The sequence below is a fragment of the Megascapheus bottae genome, chromosome 33 (genome assembly GCF_031878675.1).
Source record: "Megascapheus bottae isolate mThoBot1 chromosome 33, mThoBot2.hap1, whole genome shotgun sequence".
NCBI classification, from domain to species: Eukaryota; Metazoa; Chordata; class Mammalia; order Rodentia; family Geomyidae; genus Megascapheus; species Megascapheus bottae.
The window spans coordinates 8,968,554-8,990,187 of NC_143541.1; the positions used below are offsets into that span (position 1 = coordinate 8,968,554).

Genomic DNA, 21,634 nt, shown 5'->3' on the forward strand with positions numbered 1-21,634 from the left:
AAAGCCCAAGGACAGTACTTAGGCCCTGAGCTCAAGCCTAAGACTGGCAAAAAAAAAAAAAAAGCAACTGTAATATATAATCAAACGAGTAGTGCTAGTGTGTGCTAGTAAAACTTTGCAAGAATGGTGGCCAGCTGGTTTTGCCTGTGGGTTATGGCTTGCCAGGATGTGAACTAAAGGGTCTTGTTGTATTCTTCCAGCACTTGATATTCTAGGATCCTAAAGCAGCAGGCAGCGTGGTTAGAGCTAGAACCCAAGCTGTGGACTAATCACCACTCTGTTGGTCAAGAAATTAGCATCTGTTGGTTTCTAATGTGGTTGTATCCCATGAGAGCCAGTGGGAAATTTCAGTCTTTGGTAACCAATTGTGTTTTTCCTTTGTAGAATGCTGAGATGTATAAACTGTCTGCTCAGCAATTCCATGAGGCAGCTTCGAAAGCAGAGAGCGCAATAAAGTAAGACCTTGCTTATTGTTCTTTGTGAACTTGGCCTGCATTGGTAAAAATCCTCTCCTGTGGTTTGATGCCTGCCGCTACCTGCCTGATGTCAGATTTCTCTAATAACACCACAGCCATCTGTTCCTCAGCTCCCTCACCTAGCCTAAGCGAACCATTGGCCGTTGGTAATTGTCCAAATTAGCACTCAGCTCTTCCAGTTCCTTGGTCGAATGGAGTGGGACCTGAGGCTGGCTGTCTGAGATCATTTCAGGTCCAGGATCTGGTGAGCAGAGGGTTTTCCTGTCCACCTCGGCAAGGAGCGGTAATGAGGCCCTGGAGGAAGCCAAGGGAGGGCTTTGGAGGGGTTTCAGCATGTTTCCAGTTTCTGGAGGGCTTGACCGGGAGGGGCTCACCACGTCCTTGTTGGCACCTCCTCTCACATGCAGTTTACTCCCCTGGCTCAGAGAGCTGGATGGCTTGCTCTAGTAACAGGTTGTAGGTACAGCTCTTTGTATGGTCGATCCTGCTCCTGTGCTATTCTTGAACACACTCAGCCCCAGCCCCAGGGGGACACAGAGGTGGGTACTGTGCTCCTTTCAAAGGCAGCTTTGCTTAGCTTAGATGGCTGTGCCTGTGGAGAAAGAGTGGGGCCTGTATGTGAAGAGGCTTTCTGTGCCCGGCAGAGTCCACCAGCCTCCACTCCCTCCCAGCGGAGGCAAGGGGAGTCACAGGCAAAACCATCTTGGTATGAAGTGGTGGGATCTGGTGCCATGAGGATAAGAAGTCCAGGAGGCGTTTGGCTGTCGGATAACGTGTAGAAATGGAGTAGCAAACTAGGTGAGGAGGCTGTGGAGCAGACTTGAGGACGGAATAGTGCAGGGTTTTGTTTCTGAGGGTGGAGCACTGGAGCTGGCTTGTGGCAGGATCATGATTGCGGCCAGTGGAGGCGTCACTGAACGGTGGCTCTCTGCCAGGCCCTTCGAGGTTATTTGGTCATTTGCTGTTGAGACAGAGGCTAGAGAGACTTCCCTTCCTTTGTCGGTAGTCATGACTGGTGTTCCCCAAATGCGCAGTGTTGAGGCGTGGTTTGCCCAGCCCTGATGATCCTGGGGGTAGGAGCGGGAGGTTGTGTAGGTGGAGCCAGGTGAAGGAAGATGGGATCCCACATGCACACTCCCCCCTACTGTTGATTCCCTACAGCCCCGAGGTGAGTGGCTCCTCCTGGGGGCCAGCATAGCTGGCTGGCAGAGCTGTGTTCTTCCATGTCTGCCCACTGCTGTCCTTGCCGGAGCAGAGGGCACGCTTGGAGCTGGCCTGGGTTGTGGACCCAGCTGCAGCTCCAGTTGGGAGTGCCAGTTGTAGGCCTGTCTTGAAGGCAGTCCAGTCGTGGTCCACAGCAGTGTCACTGTGGGTTGTGAACTGAGCCTGTGTCCTTTGGAAAACCAGTCCCCAGTGTGATCCTCTCAGGAACTGGTACCTCTGGAGGGGTCAGGTCCCCCCCGATGAGTGGAATTAGCGTCCTCGTGAAAGGGAACCCAGAGGCTCCCAGGTCCCTTCCGCCATGAGAGATCCCAGAGCAGGTGCTGTCTGTGAGCCAACAAGCTGGATTTCACCAGGTTCTGCATCTGACAGCACCGCCAGCCTGGCATGTCCTCGGCTTCAAAGCAATGAAAGGGAAAGGGTGTCTGTGGCTCTGTGACACTCAGCTTTAGTAGCCATTATCGAGGAGAGCAGTCATTTGAACCACTTCACTGCACTGCATGCAATGGAATAGAGCGTGCTTGATAAATGCCTTAGGTTTCCAAAATACTTTCTTTCCCAAATGTAGTAAACAGGAAGCAGTGTAAAGTTAAGAGATGATTTTCCTTAAACATTAAGGGGAAAAGCCCTTTGGGTAGGTATTTTGGATTCGCAGATGACGGTAAACGTCGTGGGTGTGAATGCCAGCTGCGGGCAGGGGCAGTACATGGCGTCTTCTCTCAAGACGGGAGCGTGGTTACTGAGAGCGTAGACGCCACTGGTTCGTCTAACACTTCCACACAAAGGCTTCTCTTTATTAGGAGTCGTGCTAGGCCCTGTGGACACAGTGAAGAGCCAGAGCTGGCGGTGTCTGGGGAACGACAACTTCTAAATTTAACTGCACAAACAATTATTGCTTGTGAAAGAGTTGTGAAAGGGCACATCAGAGAAACCTAACCTACACTTAGAAAGAAGAAATCTAAAGTAAATCCTAAGGAGGGGAAAAAAGCATTTCAAACTAGTTTTAGGACCAGTGGCAAGAAGTAGATTTAAAGAACAGAATGTTGTGTCTAATAGTGAACCACATTAGACAGTGATAATCCCATAAGATTGTAATGTAGGTCCCTGGGACAAGGTACCTATCATACTATCATAGTACACCGCATTCATCACACTTGTACTTGTGGTGCACAGGGACAAGCAAACTAACAACTGCCAGTTACGTAAGACTGCAACGCACACATTTGTGTATAGTGTATGATATTGTAGGAAGTGGCTGTTACTGCTTGAGATGCTTATTGTGCTATACTCGCTGCTTTAGGTTAGGCTCAGTTTACTTATAAAAGAAAACCTTGCAGGAAAACTAATGGCAGCTGCCAGACGGCAGTGGTCTCCTGCATCTGTGTGCACCTCTTGACGGTGCCAGGAAGCCCCATTATGAGATTGGTTTGGGGGTGGGGGTGGCAGGATTGTACCAGTGCTGTCCACTTGGGGACAGCTCTGCTGTTTCCAGCCTTTCTTCCGTCTCATGTAGCTGAGTGGAGCCTGCAGATTCCTGTCGGTAAACACAGCTTTGGCTGCTTTGGTGTGTTCTGTTTTTATTAATTTGTTAAAAAATTTTCCAGTTTTCATTCTGATTTCTTCTTTTGAAGAAATGTATTAATTTCTAAATGGAGATTGCAGATTTTCTTCTTACCTTTTAAACTATTGATTGATTGCTAGCTTAAATTTTTTTTTTAAGTCTCACTGTATAACTCAAGCTAATCTTAAACTCAGTTTTTCTCCTCTGGGACACAGGTGTGTGCCACCACACTTGGCTGGTTTTAGTTTAATTTGCCATAAAATGAGGATAGTCCTAACTGTTGGAACTATTTTTGAAACTTGATTTTTAACAGTATATAATCTGTTCTGGCAGCCCTTTCTCATGTGTACTTAAAACACATGTGTGTCTTGTCAGTGAAGCTGGCTGTGCCATGTTCAGTTGGGGTCAGTTATTTCAGCATGTTTAGATTTTCTGTATCTTTTTTTTTTTGGCCAGTCCTGAGCTTGAACGCAGGGCCTGAGCGCTGTCCTTGGACTTTCTCAAGGCTAGAGCTCTACCACTTGAGCCTCAGCACCACTTCTGGTTTTTTTCTATGTATGTGGAATTGAACCGAGGAATCGAACCTGGGTCTTCATGCATGCTAGGCAAGCACTCTACCACTAGGCCAAATTCCTGGCCCTGTTTTCTGTATCTTTACAGAATGATAAATGTTTCTTTCTGAGATCATGTTTGTTTTTGTGTCTTTCATATGGTCTTCTTTTAAGCCAGATGTGGTGGTGTTATGCCTGTAATTCCAGCCCTTGGAAGGCAGACACATGAATTTGAGGCAAACCTGGGCTAAGCAGCAGAACTTGATCTCCAAAAAGACAAGCAGACGAAACAAAACAGAAACCTTTCTCTAGCATTTCTCTTAATATAACTTTAAAGATAAAATGTAGGGCCAGGAATTTGGCCTAGTAGTAGAGTGCTTGCCTAGCATGCACGAAGACCAGGTTTGATTCCTTGGTACCACATACATAGAAAAAAAGCTGGAAGTGGTGCTGAGGCTCAAGTGGTAGAGCTCTAGCCTTGAGAAAGTCCAAGGACAGTGCTCAGGCCCTGAGCGCAAGCCCAGGACTGGCAAAAAAAAAAAAAGTATATTTTCTATTGTTTGGAAATGTCTATTTAAACTGCATTTTGAAAAAGACCATTTATTTCAGTTTTTTGAAGATATCTTGAACTCTTATTTACCTCTATTGTGTGTTTTTCTTTTGAGACATCAGTTGTTATTGCTCTTGCTACTTGGGGTTCATTCTTTTTTCCTGTCTTTGGTTTTTAGCAGTTTTATTATGTTTTTAGGAATTGGTTATCTTTCTTTTTTCCTTTTGTAGGGTTTACACCTTGCAGTTTGGTGTCTTTTTGTCAGTTTTGGAAAGTTCTCAGCCATTGTCTCCTGAGATATCTCTGGCCTGTGTTACCTATTTTCGTCTCTGGGATATCAACTACATGCATTTCTGCCTCCTAGGCCTCTTGCTCTTTTTTTTGGTTTCATCATTATTTTAAATCTGCATACTGGTTCTGCATTTCTCCTATTGACCTTTCAGTTCACTAATTCTCTTTTTGGTGTCAAGTTTGCCTTAAACCTACTTGCTGAATTCTAAATTTGAGCTGTTGCATTATTAGGATGTCTAGTCTTTGGTGAAACTCTGCTTTTGATATCTATTTTCTTGAACATATGGGTCATAGTTGTATTGAAGTCATCTGAGAATCTGTTTTGTTGCCCCTTCCCTCCTGCTTTTCCCCTTTGTGGACATGGTAACTCCTGACTATCAGATGTGGGGAGAGAACACAGGGCGCTCTGGTGACATCCCCTGCCTGCATCCTGGGGCCAGGGGATGAAGGCAGGCCTCCTGGCTGCTGTGCCGGCCTTGGCCAGCTGTAGGCTGCTAACTCTCCTCCTGACCCTCTGTCTGCTGAGTGTCCTGGAGCTGAGCCCTGGGGCCCTCCAACCACTTGTTCAAGAAAATGGCTGAGTGTTGTCTTGCTACTCTCAAGTACTGCCCCTCAGGTCCCTCCCAGGTGCCTGGGCAGCCTCTGGTGCTAGTTGATCTGTCCCCTGCATTCCTGTGAGCCTGTCCTCTCCGATTCCCTGCCTTGGAGCTGAAGCTCGGCTTTTTCTCCTAGACCAGGAACTGCCAGTAACCTCCTGCATGAACACTCATGGCTCCGTAGCTGCCTTCTCCATTGTGGCCTTCTGGACCTAGCCTCTGGGTCCATAGATACCTGCAGATAGATTCATTTTTATTTCTATTTAACTCCTTTCTTCCCTTGGGGAGAGAGGAGGTCTGCTTCTTTGTGGCTGGAGGAGAGTTCTTACTTGGTTTGCAAGATTCATTTGGACTTGTCCAGGCAGAAAAGGCCACATCCGATAGAGCAGATTGAGATACTGATTTAATAGCATTGGATGGCTTAGGAGGGCCCCTCACTTTGCTTGAGGTCCCTAAGCTTTGCTGAGGCCTGGCCAGAGAGCTTGCTGTTGGTGAGGCTGGCAGTCCCAGTTTGGGACTCCAGCTTTGGAAGGAAAGTCTTGTTGAGAGAGAAGGGAATATTCCCAGCACACATGGACGGACCCAGCTTGTACCTCCCAGCAGGTGGTAGAGTTCAGATTTTCTGAAGGAAAAGATTAAGACTCAGGGAACATCCTGCACTTATTGTGTCACATCCACTTTTTATGACAACCTTCAGTCCTCCTGGCATGGGATTCCATCTGTCTTGGCTTCTCATTGTCAGGAAGCTTGTGCTGTCTTCCCTGGCCCCACAAAGGGCTAGCCCTCAAAGAGGTTAGAACAATCGAGTTGAAGGAAGAAGGTTATTAACTGTTTCCTGAAATCAAGTCATTGTGCTCCAAGGATTTCGGTGCATAGAGCTCTGATTAACAGGCTGGCTGTCTAGGAACTTGCCGGAGCTGAACTGCCACGGTGCCTCCTGCACTGGGAAAAGTGCACAGGCAGCTGGGAGGGTGGAGGGAATAAATAGACCGTGCCTCTGACTGCATCTATTTAGTTAGCTGAAAACTGATGATCTATTAAAACAATACTCATTCATTTGAGCCCCAAATAAAATGGCATTCTAAACATTCTTTACTCCAGATAACATTCAACACAGTCTGAATTCCAAAGATGTTACTTCCCTGTTTAGGTAACCTTAGGTAACCTCTATAAAAGAAACCCACAGTGGTTTAGAAGGATTGGCCTATTCTTTGAGAAGTTAACAGACCCAATCCCATTTAATTTATGTATGGCCAGGAGTGTGGCCTAGTGATAAGAGTGCTTGCCTAGCATGCCCAAACAGAAAAAGCCAGAAGTGGTGCTGTGGCTTGAGTGGTAGAGTGCTAGCCTTGAGAAAGCCCAAGAACAGTGCTCAGGCCCTGAGTTCAAACCCTAGGACTGGCAAAAATAAATACACAGATTTATTTAATAAATCAAGTTTAACAGATTTCTTCTTTTACTTTTTTAAAGTTACTCCAGTATGAGAGCCTTGGTGGGTACTTACACAGCCCCTGTCTTCTCTGTGTGAGAAGTTCCGGGGCTGGTCCTTAAAGGCAGATGTGGGAGCCTGGAAGAGGTCTATGTTTCATGGTCAGTGACACAGAAGCTGGCACAGTGCGCACTTCTGCAGTTCTCAGGAAGAGCAGAGCTGGTAACCCGTGTTCCTCTTGAGAACACACACCCGGAGTGGCAGGTCTGTGCAGGTCTGTGCTTATTCTCCCCCGCTTCCCCGCTTTGCTGAGGCCCTTATCTCAGAAACATACAGCTCTAGGATTAAGCTGTTTGCTGGAGAGCTGGCTGGCTGACTTCCTCAGTACTGTGCATGTTTTCCTGCAGTGCCTACACTGCTGGCAGAGGAATGCCTCTGTTGTACAGGGGAAAAGAAGGTGCATGAAGAAAGTTGACCCAGGGTGTGGGCAGGTAGACAGTTGGCCTCTTGCCTGGGCGGCATCCTTCTCCCCAGCAGATGTGGAGGTGGGTCCCAGCTATCTTGCATTCACCCGGGCACAGCCTCTAGGCTGCTCCCCACAGGCCCCACTCTCGCCCCCCACCCCCGTGCTCTGCACTGTAACAGCTAGTATGAGCCAAGAGGATTGGCATGCATCGTAAGGACTATTTGCCACCCTGGACCAGACAAAAATCTTCTGATTGTTTTTCCAGTTTTGAGACTGAGCTGAGCTTCTGATTTCAGAACAGAAGTATTAGTACACTCATTTCTCTGTGTTCCTGTTTTCTGTGTAGAATGCCCGCCCTCTTTGTTCTTACCAGGTGATGTCACTTAAATATCTAGGCTGAGCATATTTTCTACTTCCTGTCAATATTGTGCCAAACTCCGCGTTCCCCTGGCCATCGTAGGATTGTAGCTGTGGTGGATGTGTACCAGGCGGCTGCACGGGTGGAATTGAGGGGTGAAGCTGACAGTTAGTTGGCTGTGTGGAGGCCTCTGCAGCCTGCAGCAGGGATCACAGGCACACTGCCTGAGGTGCAGCAGGTTGCATGGCAGACCTTCTGGAGACACACTTCTCGAGACATCCTCCTTCCGGTTGCTGGGGAGGCCTTATGAGCCTGCTGAGGCCTCTAGGGGAGGGTCTGACTCTTTATGTTGCGGTATGGTGAGGAAACGGAGAAGCCACGTTTTAAGAGGTCAAATTGGGAGTATTTCTTTTAGAAAAGACTGGCAACCTCATGGAGGCTCCTGTCTCAAACACCAGCAGCCATCAGATACACTTAACTGTTAGGAAACTGAGCCATGAAGGCTGGAGAGGAAAGAAAGACCAGAAACAACACTGACAAACCAGTTCAGCTCCAGTGGAGAGCTGCAGTGGAACGCCATGGTGTCTGGAGACAAGCTGGAAGGCAGGAGACAGGACATAGACGTGAAGACATGTGGCATGGCGTCTTGGCACCTGAGCTGGTCTGGACCGAAATAGGGTCAGGTCAGGGGGAAGGGTCACAGGAAATGGGAGTTCCTGGCACTGGCCTGATAGATTTAGTAACGTATCATCCAAGCCCTGCCCCTGCCTCCAGGGATTCAGGCACCGCCATCACCAGGGAGGTGGGGGCTTCACCCTCCCCACCATGAAGACAAGATACCAGACCCTACATGCTCCACGTGGCCAGGATGGAGATGCCCCACTCAGTATATGCAGCGTTTGGTCAGGAGTAAAGAACAGTGAACCCAAGGCAGCCAGAGTTCATTTAGTGACTGAATCTGGAGCTAAGAAAGGCGGGAACTGGAGCCAAAAGGCACCCCTGGGGGCCGTGCCCCAGAGAGACCCTTTGCTGCCTATGAGCAGGCAGCCTCAGGCCAGGCACTGCAGTTCTGTGTCTGGGTGTAGAAGACCGGACTGGAGCCTGCCTTGCTGAGGGGGTAGGGCAGGGCTAGCACTGTTCTACTGTGGAATAATACCAGACAGCTGCTCAAAGTGTGCTGGCGCCTCCCGCCCAGGAAAGTGAGCTGCAGTGTGCTGGGTACCTGGTGATCCGGGCCCTCCTCTCAGTGTGTGGTGTGTGTGTGGGCATGGGTAGCCCCTGCCTTGCAGAAAGCAGTTCTTACCTCTGGCCAGGTCAGGTGAGTTCAGAATTACATCGATGAAAGGACCAAAAGTGACTGAAGCCTAAGTAACATGCCTATTTAAAACAACAACAACAACAACAAACAAAAAAACCTGCTATACCCATTATAGCTTGTACAATTAAAACTGAATAAGGCTATGAAAACTATTCAGAAGGAAAGGAAGAGTGGTGATTTAGGCCAAGGCAGAGCCACCGAGAATGACTGTTGAGTACAGAAGCGTATGTGGTGGGGTGGAATGGGAATTGGTTGTGTCCTAGTGGAGGCTTGGCTTGTAGTGACTGGTACGGCCTTGAGGTATCCGGAGGCAGACGCCTTCCCTTGGATGCTCCTGTAGGAGTGAGGAGGTGGTGAAATTAGTTGGAAGGAGTCAAGAGTAGCTTTCTGCTGTCAGGTGTATCAAAATACTCCGTCAGGAATCAGGCCGAGCCTTCACTGGAGCACATGAAATGTCTGTGCTCTTCTGTTCTGTCTCGTCGTAAGTAATGAAGTGCTTACTTGGCCCTGGGCTGGGAATGCATGTGCTAGAGACACTGCGGCTCCCGAGGAAGACTACACTGGAAGGTGAAAGTTGAGGGCAGATGGACGCTGTGTGAGATAGCCATCCCTCTCCCTCACCCATTCACAGACCACCCAGAGCTGGCCATTGTCTCTGCCTCCCCTGTCTGGCAGGCAGCTAGGCTGCTTCCTGGTCTCCAGGGAAAAGTTGTCAAGTCCTTTGCTCCTGGACGAGGTGTGGAGCCCTGTCCCCCAAAGACTCACTCCTGTGCCCTGGACTGTGCCCTGGGCTCAGCACCCACTGAGCTTAGAGTGCATTTGCTTTGTTATTATAATTTCCCCCATTGTCATCATTCTCTTTAAAAAGGTGAGCTGGAATGATTGTGGTCTATATCATGTAACCCCTGGCTCTAGTTCAGACATCCTTTCCTGAGACTGGCTTGGTGGCAGACAGGACGTGTAACTAGAGAGGTGAGACATGATCCTTGTCCCTGCAGCAATGCACAGACCCAACAGACTGCCCTGCCTGCAGTGTCCTCACTGCCCAGACAGCTGGGAGTTTGCCGGAGTGGCAGGTGACCGTGTTGGGGCAGGTAAAAGCATTCAGCCTTGCCCTTCTTGGATGCATCCTAGTTCCCCTTTGTACTGTTCTGCACACGTGTGTCCTGCCAGCGCATGCCTTCTGCAGGCAGGAGCTACGTCTTATTCATCTTTGTAGCTCGAGGCCCGGTATGCTAGCACTGGGGACATTTTGTGGATGCAGAGACATCTGCAGTAAATGTTAGAGCCCAGCAGTGTACGTGGAAACAGGCTGCAAGCTGGGCCTGAGCCTCGAGGCTGTGGGGTGGGCCAGCCTTCACCCTCCCTGTGAAGTGGAGCAGATGGCTAGATGGCTGCCCACTCGGGGACAGTGGAACAGGACTGCATAGGCTTGCGCCATGGGCTCATCGGGGAGGTGGGCTGGGGGCTGGCCGGGAAGGACAGCAGAGGGATAGAGGTGGGTCTGTGCCAGATGAGAAGGGCCTTCACTGCCTACTAAAGTGTTCTAGGCAACAGCAAGTCATAAAAAAGCTTTTAAGCAAGGATTGGTAGGATCAGACTTGTATTTTTGAAGGATAGCCAGCAGCATTTGGGAGAATGAAGCAGTGATGGTTTGAGAACAGCCTCCAGCAAGCGATGACGAACCCATCAGCAGATGACCTCGCACACAGTGCTCTCGTACACCCTGGACAGGAGCCATGCCTCCTGCGCTCAGGGTGATGGTCCACGGTGAGAAAAGATGATGCAAAGGGCTACAAGAAAACAAGACAGGATAGTGCAGCAGAGGGTGATGGGGGCCTGCAGACAAGAAGGTGAGGACGAGCCCGGCACTCAGGCGGAGCTGAGCAGCAAGAAGTGGGGCAGATGCCCCTATCAGAGAGCAGAGGTTCCTACATGAGTTGGGTCCCTGAGCTGTGCTGGGCCAGGAGGCCTGGGCCCTCTGGGAAGCAGGGGGCTCTTGACCATGGCCCTGGGGATGGGCTGAGCGAGCCTGCAGGGAGGGTACACCCACTGTTCTTCCCAGTGTTGGGCTGAGATGCCTGGCCTGCACGGGGTCATTCCCCTGCAGCTGATTCCCCACTGGCTGAGAAGGCTTAGGAGAATAGTAGCCCGCTGGGTGGCCAGGCTCAGCGTGGTGCTTTCTTGATACTCAAAGATCCATGACTCAAAAAACTGGGCTTAGAGACAACAATTGGTTAATCCCTTGCCCTGCACAAAGACAGAAATGGCATTTCATCCCTGCTCTATTAATGGACGCACTTGGGGAATAAAGCCAGTGTTCCCAGAGGCAGTGGCTGGGGCTCTTTTTCTTTGTGCCACTTCTGTTTTCTTTTGAGAGTTACGTTTAGATTAGCTTCTGGGGATTAAACGTTATTACAGCTGAATCTTTCTCTCTTTTAATCAGTAGAGAAGTAACTGCTTAGCACTGTTGCTATTAGGTTTATTTTCCCAACTCTTGTCACCTCCCCTATGCCAGTTGTTAAAAGAAGGTTTTGTGGAGTTTCCCGTTTATTGCCCTGTGGCTGCAATACTGTGGTCCGAGGCAGGGCCGTTCTGTCCAGCCCTTCAGCCCGGGTTACAGCGGACCATGCTACCCAGGGAAAGCTTGAGGCACTGCTGACTTCCCAAGGGCCTGCCATTGTGGTAGCTGCTGGGCTCTGTTTCCCAGTCCTGGTATCCGGTTCTCCCGGGACCAGCATTCTGCAGACCTATGATTGCGCAGGCCCTCCGGGGCATCCCGTCAGTTCCGTCCTCAGAGGGGATGTTTGCTAGGGCCTCACCCAGGGGTTCTCCTACCTCTGCCAGAACAAGGTCAGTTGCCAGGGGCCGTCCTTACACTACCTGTTTCAGATCTGCATGCCTGGAAGTTAAGGATGAGCTCTCTAATGGAGATTCTAGCACACAGTGAAAATGTATCAGACAAGTATTAGAGGAATCTGTGTGTGTGTGTGTGTGTGTGTGTGTGTGTGTGTGTGTGTGTGTGTGTTTGCACAGGTGTGCAGATTCATGCATGCGAGTTTGGCTTTCTTAGTCAAGGCCAGTGCTCTGCCACTTGAGTCAGACCTCCAGTTCCACAAAGGAATCACTCACATGTTTCCTTTAGCTTTGTCCTTCCCTAAATCTTCCTGTAAGGGACACAACTGGCTTGAAGGCACTTCTCCTTTCCCTGTTAGAAATGGACAAGGCCCCAGGAGGCCAAGCAGAATATAAAGCTGGCACTGCCACCCTTATCTGAATGTGGTGCTTTGTGGGCAGCAGTGTGTCCAGAAGTTCACAGCCCTGTGTGAGCTGTACGTGAGCTGTATGTGTGCAGAACCCCACTAACCACACACAGGCACAGTACACTCTAGGGTGCTTGCATCCAGAGCCTGCATTCACTCCTCACAAACTTCCTTCAGACTCTGAACTATTCAGAAGTACTGAATAGGGCTCTCTTGGCCCTACCATCTCCCATATGTCTTCCAAAAAACTTCAGCTAAGATACTGAGGAAAGTTGAGTTGTACCAGACTGCATCTCTAAGCTGACCATGGGAATGTGGGCCAAAATTCAACTAACTGCTTGCTAACTACCTAGCCCTTAGTCTCTCTCCTTTCCCACCAGATTGGGTCACAAGTGATTCAGAGAAAACCTGGAGCTAGGGCCAGGAGTTTGGCCTAGTGGTAGAGTGCTTGCCAAGCATGCACGAAGACCCAGATTCAATTCCTTGGTACCACACACATAGGGAAAAAAAGGCAGAAGTGGTACTGTGGCCCAAGTGGTAGAGCTCTAGCCTTGAGGAAAGCCCAAGGACAGTGCTCAGGCCCTGAGTTCAGTCCCCAGGACTGGCAAAAAACAAAAGCAAACAAACAAACAAAAAAACCTGGAGCTAGACAGCCATTGTGTGCCTCACTCTCCTTGTCAGAATCCCTGGTAAGAAGAGAGAAGGGGATCCCCACCTACTAGCCCCCCCCCTTGCATCTTGCTCTCGGTCCTGTCTAGGCTCTGACTACATTGGAGATGTCGTGTACCCTTTCAAATACCATTCACTGAATTGCCTGTGTTTCTCACCAAGGAGTCTGCAGCATGACGGTGGCCTGGCCTTTCTTTTCGCCTGTGTGTGCTCTTGCTGTGTGTTCTCTCAGCTGCCGCGGGTGACTCTCCGTACTCACAGGGCTGCTGTGGTGGCTGGGTGAGAACGTGTCTGCCCTTCACCCCTCCCATCCCACCTGTGCAGTACGAAGTTCCATTGCTTTTAGAAACGGGAGAGGAAGGGGTGTCCATCTCCTGCCATCACAGCCGTGTGCACCTGCCGTCTGTCTCTTCCCACTGTTCCTTCCATTCCCAAGTCTCGCCCGGGCAGCCATCCCTGCCCAGGCTAGCTGCCTTGCTGGGGAGTGAGGGGCCGGTAGGCTGCACTCCTGCTCCCAGCCCCCCCTGGCTCCCCTACACAGCTCCCCATCAGCCCTTCCAGTCAGACTTACGTGACGGCACCTTGCATTTCACAGTGACCAGGGAGCAGATGCCCTTACTTAGTAAGCAGATGTAGTCGGGATTCCGTGGGTGGAAAGCTAGGGGTGCCTTTACTCAGCACACAGATACCTGGAACATGCTTGTTCAGTGGGCCTGGTTCTGAAGAGCGAGCCTAGCTGTGAACCAGTGTCTTGTCATGGTGGCCTCCTTGTTCTTATGACCCTGTTTAGAAGGACTGGCCACGAGACTCATGTACCTCTAGCCCTCACTGTGGGCCCCACAACAAATCTGGGGCTCAGAAGCTAGTGAGCTTTGATCTCAGACTCTGGCTTCCAGTCTGTCCAGCCTCCTTCCTTTCACGTTAGGAGGCCTGATACTCTTTAAAACCCCTTCACCTACACCCACGGGCACACACACGTGCACACACACACACACACACACACACACACACACACACACACACACACGAGTTCTCTCAGCCTCATTGGTGCTATTGTGCTCTAAGCTGATTGCCAGGAGAAAAAGATCTGTGTCAACTAATACATTAAAATATCAGCTTTCAGGCCCCTAGTATAATCTGTACCTTAAAAAGAGAGGATCTAGAACAGACCAACCACACAAAGGAGCTGCTGTACTGCAGCCCTGTAATCACAGCTACTTGGGAGTTTGAGGTGGGGAGGACTGTAGTTTGAAGTCAGCTCAAGCAAAGTTTTGAGACTTCAGCTGTGCATCTGTGGGCCACACCTGTAATCCTAGCTGCTTAGAAGGCCGAGATTCAAGGGTCTCAGTTTAGAGCCAGCCCAGGCACAGGAAAGTGTGTGAGACTTGTCTCTAACCAACAGCCAAAAAGCAGAAGTGGAACTGTGATTCAAGTGGTAGAGTGGGGAAAAAAAAACCAAACACAACAACAAACGGAAGCCAGTTCCCAGCCCACACTTGTAAGACTTCATCTCAGCCAGTAAAAGTGCTTGGCATGGTGATAGCACAAAATAGGAGGAAATAGGAGGACCATTGTCCAGGCCCATCCTGGGGAGAAGCAAGAAAGTCAGAAAAATACAAAAGCCAAAGTGCTGGGCCGTGGCTCAAGTGGTAAAGCACCTTCCTGAGTCCCTAAGTTCAAATTCCTGTGCTCCTTCCTCCCCCCCCAAAACAGTCCTGCTATAGCTGCCTGAGGCTGCGGTGCCCTGTCCCAATTTCCTGGTGAGGAAGCATGCTGGAGGCTCTTGAAGGGGAGGGCGCGGTGCTGGGCTTCGCCCTGCCCAGCTGAAGTTAAGGATCACGTAGGCAGCTGTTGTCTGAGGGCATGCGCTCTGCCAGGATTCTTGTTGGGAGAGAGCTACATTCCATGCCTTCTGTCTGTGGCACCTCTCCCCATCGTGGTCACAGCGTGCCGCTTCCCAGAGCTGCCTGTGGCTGCCGTGGGCTGTCCGTGGGGCACGTTAGTGTATGTGGCAGCCACGTGCAGCTTTCCTCAGAGCTAAGACGTGTAGAGTCCAGGGCCCCACCTGAAGTAGGGGGGCTCAGCACCTGCACTGTAAACAAGCTCCCAAGCGATTGCTAGGATCAGCTGCCAAAATGAATGTGTTCTGGCCAACAAATTAATCACATCCTCAGAAAATCCCCCTGGGGAGGCCACTAAATCTAGCCTGACTTCTGCAGGGCCTCAAAGGGCCCCAGAGAGCAGAGGGATCGGCTGCTTTTTCTGCAGTGAGGAATTCTTCCCCCAGCCTGGTGTCTCCCACAGCCAGGGCACAGAGAATGTTACCCTGGGCCTTGAGCTTGGAGTGCAGGAGCCCTCGGTAGGGAAGGTCTATGTCTGCAGTGGGAGCTGCCACACACCTGCTGCTGCCCACCGGGCAACACGTGGGCCCATGGTTAGGCTGGAGCCATAGTAAGGGTGTTGTTAGAGCAGGGATGCAGAGGAGCCTTTGCAGAGCCTTTGGCCCATTGGTGATCCCACACTCAAGGGAAAACATTTTCCCCCTAAATCCTAACTTTAGAGTACCACTAAAACACCTCCCAATGATGATGCTATTCATAATCGATGTTTTGTTTTGATTTGTTTCTGCCAGTCCTGGGGTTTGAACCCAGGGCCTGAGCACTGTCCGTAGGCTTTTTCCTCAAGGCTAGCGCTCTGCCACTTGAGCCACAGCACCACTTCTGGCTTCTCTACGCATGTGGTACTGAGGAATTGAACCTGGGTCTTGGTGCATGCTAGGCAAGCACTCTATCACTAGGCCAAACCCCCGGCCTCCAAATCAAATCCATGTTGTTTTAAGTTTATGTAATGAATGCATATACTCACCTTTCTAAATCTTTGACATTTTGATTTTTTTTGTTGTTGTTGTTGTTGTTGTGGGGCTTGAACTCTGGGCCTGGGCACTGTCCCTGAGCTCTTTAGTTCAACACTAGCACTCTACCATGTGAGCCACAGTGCTATTTCCAGGTTTCTGGCGGTTAACTGGAGAGTCTCATGGACTCATGTGCCCCAGGCTGGCTTTGAACCTCAATCCTCAGATCTCAGCCTCCTGACTCCTAGCTAGGATTATAGGTGTGAGCCGCCATGCCCAGCTGAAATACCCATTTCTTATAAACACTGGTGTACAACCTGTCTCCCACTTCCTCTGGTGGGATTCTGCCAGGGGCCTCAGTGTTGACTATTTTCCTAGGCTTACCACCTGAGGGAAGGCAGACCCACCCCACACAGCTCAGGCATGGAGTCGCGTCCTGTCTGTGCAGACGCATAGTTGTTTGCTGCTGAGGCAGATGTGCTACCAAGGACAGGAAGCCCCTGCTAGTGGATTCCTTGAGAAATATGGTGTTCACTTTTTTGTTATCAAAAATGAATCTGGCTTCCAAATTCCTTCCTTGAATTTCACAGGATTGATAAATTGCCTTCCAAACTTTTCTATGATGACAGTTGTTAGGAATGCCTGGAAGTTTCACTTAAGCTAACAAATGATTACCCTTCCCATTAGCTTTACACACAGGTCCCTAATTAGTGAATTGGCTAATGACAGCTGCCTCTGGGGTCATTAGTCCTGACAGACAGTACTGGCAGTGTGTTGGGACACTGTGTCACTGCCATAAAGCATGCTATCCACTAGAAGTCCACTGAAGTCAGAGCTGGGGACCACGTGTTCTTTTCCCGCCTTTTCTCTTTCCCATTAGCTCACAGGACTGGGTACATTCACTCCTTCCTCGAGGAAGGAGTGGCTTTCTGACTGCAGACTAGGACCTGATTGAGGAAATGAGATCAGAGTCACAGTTCTGTGATGGGGTGCTTGTGGAGTGAGCATGTCCCTTGTCCTGACGCCCCAGGATCCCCTGCCGCTTTCCTTTCACCTCTCCATCCCTGGCTGCAGAAGCTCTGCAGTGCCTTTGGGGATGGTTTCAGCCTGAGCTTGAGGTTTGCAAGAAGCATGTCTCAGAAATGGGCTCCTCCCCTGTGCCGCACTTCTGTGAGAACCTCCCACCCTTGGTAGCAGAGGCATCGTGTGGGTCCCCCAAATGGATTGCACATGGTGACCTTGAACTCGAGGACGGTCGAGGCACGCACCCTGCAAAGACCCAACAAAATCTCACAGTTTTAATGAGTTGAAGCCCCAGGCTTACCATATAAGTAGACTAAGTCCCAGGCCTCAGGACAGCATTGCCGGGCGACACATACCCCTAACAATTGTGACAAAAATGCTTTGCATTCAGGTTTTTATCCTACAGATTCTTGCTGCATCAGCTCAAAACAATGTGCCTCATAGTCTAAATGCCTATTTAAGCAAAGGTCAAAAGGCTGTTTTGAGGACACAAAGTGGGAAAATAGGGTGTTTATCATAATACAGAGCATGTAAAGCTAGTCATAGGTGTAAAACCTTTGACACTCTCGTATGACAAAAATGAGTAATGAAACCGAAGAACTAAGAAAAGCTATGAAAAGGTGATTCCCCAACAGAACAAAAGCTCTAATCTGAATTAGACTGCATTAGGAGATAGTATACCGGCATTCACATGGTCTTCAAGGGAGAACAAGGCAGGCCTTAGGTAGGCACCTTTGCTAGGGATGGTGTGGTAGCGTAGCTCGGGAAATGCACAGAGGGGGAGGCCTTGGCTGTTGCCACAGTGTGTGAATATGCACTTGACTTACGCAATGTAGATGCACAGCATGGACCTCACAGGAACCCAGCGAAGGCTGCATGCCTCCCATGCCCTAGAGCAGCCGCTCCTCTCTGGGAGCACAGCGTAGCTGGCAGCCCTCAGCCGGATGAACCTTGAACCCCAGGTGACCTCCTGTGAGCATCTTTCCTGCCGTGATTCCCCGTGCTGTGTCCAGGGACATGCAGGCTAGCTGCTCACTCGGGTAGAGGGATGGTAATTCGGTCCTTTGTGATTGAGGAAGGATAGTATGAAGTCATTTCATAGGTGGGATGTGTAGAAGAAAGTTGAGTCATCTGGGACTCAGGCCCCTTCCTGTCTCCACCATGATGTGGAGAGGCTTTCCCACCTTATACTCCCCATAGGGATATGCTGGGCTGCAGAGGGCCAGGTGACCCTGGACTGAAGCCTCTGAATAAGACAGAGCTTTGTTTTAGCATTCAGGACTAGTGCCACACATGGAGGTCCATCTGTGCTGAGATGTTCTGTAAATGCAGAATGCACACTGGATTGCAAAGACAGTAAAAAAAAAATGCTGTGTAGGGGCTGGGAGCGTTGCCTAGTAGAGCACTAGCATGCATGAAGCCCTGGGTTCGATTCCTCGATACCACATACTCAGAAAAAGCCAGGAGTGGAGCTGTGGCTCGAGTAGTAGAGTCCTAGCTTTGAGCAAAAAGCGCCCAAGGACTGCCTAGGCCCTGAGTTCAAGCCCCATGGCTGGGGGGAAAAAAAAAGCTGTGTAATGTCTTACGTTTTTCGTATTGCTTACAGATTCAAAATGATATTATTTGATTTTATTAAAAGAAATGCATTATTAAAGTACATTTTATGTGTTTCACTTTTTAATATACTTTTTTTTTTTTGCCAGTCCTGGGCTTGAGCTCAGGGCCTGAACACTGTCCTTGGACTTTCTCAAGGCTAGAGCTCTTCCACTTGAGCCTCAGCCCCACTCCGGCTTTTTTTGTATGTATGTGGTACTGAGGAATTGAACCTGGGCCTTTGTGCATGCTAGGCAAGCACTCTACCACTAGGCCAAACTCCTGGCCCCCTTTAATATACTTTTAAGAACACTTAAAATCCCACATGTGGCTGTTTCTGTTGGGACCGCTATTAATCCTTTTACTATATCCCAATGCATGCTGCCAGCAGTGGAAGGGTTTGTGGCCCACCTAACACTGCCTAAGCAGAAGTCTCTGCTCCAGGGCTTGTGGGTGATGAGCTGGGGAAAGTTAGGGTTCTTATAGACTGCCCCTTTCTTCTCCCCTTGGAATACAAGGAAACTTCTGGTAACATTCAGGGCCTTTGCCAAGGCTAGAAGCCAGTCCATAGTCAAGTAGGAACCAGAACCAAAGTGCCTGGCTCTGGTCTACTGTGACTATTTTTGTAAATTTTTATTTCTTTTCTATTTTCTCCTCCCCCCACTCCCACCCCCAGTCCTGGGGATTGAACACCGGGCCCTGGCACTGTCCTTGGGCTTTCTCAAGGTCAATGCTCTACCATTCGAGCCACAAGCACCACTTCCGGCTTTTTCTGTGTACATGGTACTGAGGAATTGAACCCAGGGCTTCATGCATGCTGGGCGAGCACTGTACCACTAGGCCACGCTCCTGGGCTCTGCTATGACCTTGACCATTCCATACAGCCACTGATGTTATTGGCTGAAGTACAGCAGGATCTAAGCTGGTGTTGAGTATAACTTCCACCGAGAATCAGAGACTAAGCTTACAAGAACCAGACCGAACAGCATTTGCTTTTCGTACAAACCGTAGCACTCATTTGGATAAGAGATGGTGATGGTATACTGGGGGACTACCGGCCAGGTATAAGTTGCATAGTGGGGAGAGCTAGCTTCGGGAGCTTCTGCGGGCAGTGATGTTTAGAGTTCTAATCTTGTAAGTTACCTGGGCCTTGGAATCTGACAGAGCAACCCAGGGCAAAGTACTCCCTGCTTTGAATTCAGGGTCTTGAAGACAATCCTGTACATGCTCAGGCATGCTCATGAACTTCCACCTTCTCCCTGGAGGTGCAGAGTCATTGCACAGATGGGTCTGTACATCCGAGTCCCTGGTCCAGTGAGTCACAGCATATGGTGGCTCTGTATGTGTTGCATTCTCAGACTGACAACAGCCAGTACATTCGGAAAGAATTTAAGCAAGTATGAAAGCGTTGGAAGGTATGTTCAGAGATGTGCCAGTGCTCCAGCGGTCTAGAGTACTACCTGTATGTTAGCCATGTGACAAAAACAAAACAAAAACACAAACGTCCCACCCTAAGCATGAGCCCAGGATCCTGAGACACAGCTCTTTCCTAGGTCTCTGAACTTCTCATTTCTTCTCATTTGTGAAAAACCAGATCAGAGTGCATTTCCATGAGGGAAACTGGCTAGGGTCCATTAGTATGTAGCATGCAGCATGTGAGTGTTGTCCGGGGTTGAGGAAATAAGAGGCCACATCTTCTAGGATGTTATGTCCACACACCAGCCTGCAACAGTGTCAGTCTGAGCTCCAGTACCAGACTTGGTAGGTGCTAGTTCCGTGACTCCAGAGAGTTTCCCTCATCTGTTTTCCCAGCCATACCATGTGACGGGATAAGAGAACAGGCATTCAGAAGACACAAAGGTATGTGTGTATATTATACCAGATAGAGATACAGAGATCAGTAAGTAGAGTACCTGCCACTGGTTACATTCATAATGTCACTTGAGGATAGTTCATAAGTTGTACCTGTTCTTATTAATTACTGCCATTGACCATTAGGACCCAGCAATCAGTTTAGATTCTCCACATTGCACTGTTTTGTGCCAGGAGCCATATCTCAGTCCCTGAGGCCTCCTTGTGCCTGGTGGGGGGACTTTCCTCCCCCTGGGGCTGTGCCAGGAGGAGTGTACAACAGCCACAAGGGCAGAGCCCTCCCTCCCAGGACTCCTCCCTCAGGAGTGACTCAAGTGCATCCCTGCTTGGTCTCCGCGAGAGATCTCCCTGGAAGTCTGCCTCTGTGCTCCAGGCAGTAGAGGCTTCTGCTGTCGAGCACCTGTCCCTGTGGCCCTCACTCATGTTCTCTCTGCCAGGCACATGCCTGCTCGGGACTTGAAGCACTGAGCTCTTCTGCTGTTCGGCACTCTGAAGGGACCGACCCCTCCTGTGGTGCTTGCATGCAGGTCACCAGGACTTTGATACATTACCTCATGGGTTACCCTGGTGTTTCCGGCAGTGAGACCGGGAGTTGGCCAAACACTTGGGCTTCCCAAGGTCATAGAACTGAGCTAGAGCATCAAGCTCTAGTCCAGGAGCGCCTGCACAGCAGGGACAGGACAGGCGGTGCGAGCCTGAGTGGCAGGGCATTAGGCTCGAATTTTGGCTTGGTTTAGTTTGGGTTTTGTGCCAATCCTGGAGTTCAAACTTATAACCTGAGTGTTGTCCCTGTGCTTCTCTTGCCTAGCTCTTACTATTTGAGCCACAGCTCTACTTTTGGCTAATTTTGTTGTTGTTGTTGTTGTTTATTGGTAAGAGTCTCACAGATTTCCTGCCCAGGCTGACTTTGAACCAGAATCCTCATCTCTCAGCCTCCTGAGTAGCTAGGATTATAGGCATGAACCACCAGTGCCCAGCTTGGGCTTGATTTTGATGCCTTGGGAAACCCATAGTATCCGAGCTTTGAAATGACATGATCAGATGTGCTTTGGGAAGATAATCCCAGAAGTGATGTGTTGTCTTTCAAGCTCTGTCTTTGTGAAGTTGATTTTTTTTTTTTTGGCTAGTCCTGGGCTTGAGCTTAAGGCCGGAACACTGTCTTTGGACTTTCTCAAGGCTGGAACTCTGCCACTTGAGCCTCAGCACCACTTCCGGCTTTTTTCTATGTATGTAGTACTGAGGAATCGAACTTGGGTCTTCGTGAATGCTAGGCAAGCACTCTACCACTAGGCCAAACTCCTGGCCCCAAAGCTGATTAAGGCCAAGTTCAGGAAACATTTGTCTCTACTTGATTTCATGTATATTGCAGGCTATTGTTCCAACTTTCTCTTTCAATCAATGTATGCACGTGTGTGTGTGTGTGTGTGTGTGTGTGTGTGTGTGTGTGTGTGTGTGTGTGTGTGTGTGCGCGCGCGCGCACGCGCACAGGCTTATGTATAAGTAGTAAGCATAATATGACAAAAGGAAATAAGAATGCTCTGAGATG

General features: G+C 49.7%; 1 protein-coding gene across 1 annotated transcript in view; it reads left to right on the plus strand.

Moving 5' to 3' along the window:
- The window catches only part of Chchd6 (coiled-coil-helix-coiled-coil-helix domain containing 6), a 185,405-nt gene that overhangs the window by 149,451 nt on the left and 14,320 nt on the right, over nt 1–21,634 (plus strand). The window contains exon 6 of the mRNA XM_090323826.1: nt 385–455. Coding sequence (XP_090179952.1) covers nt 385–455 — 71 coding nt within the window. The remainder of the gene's footprint in view (nt 1–384; nt 456–21,634) is intronic.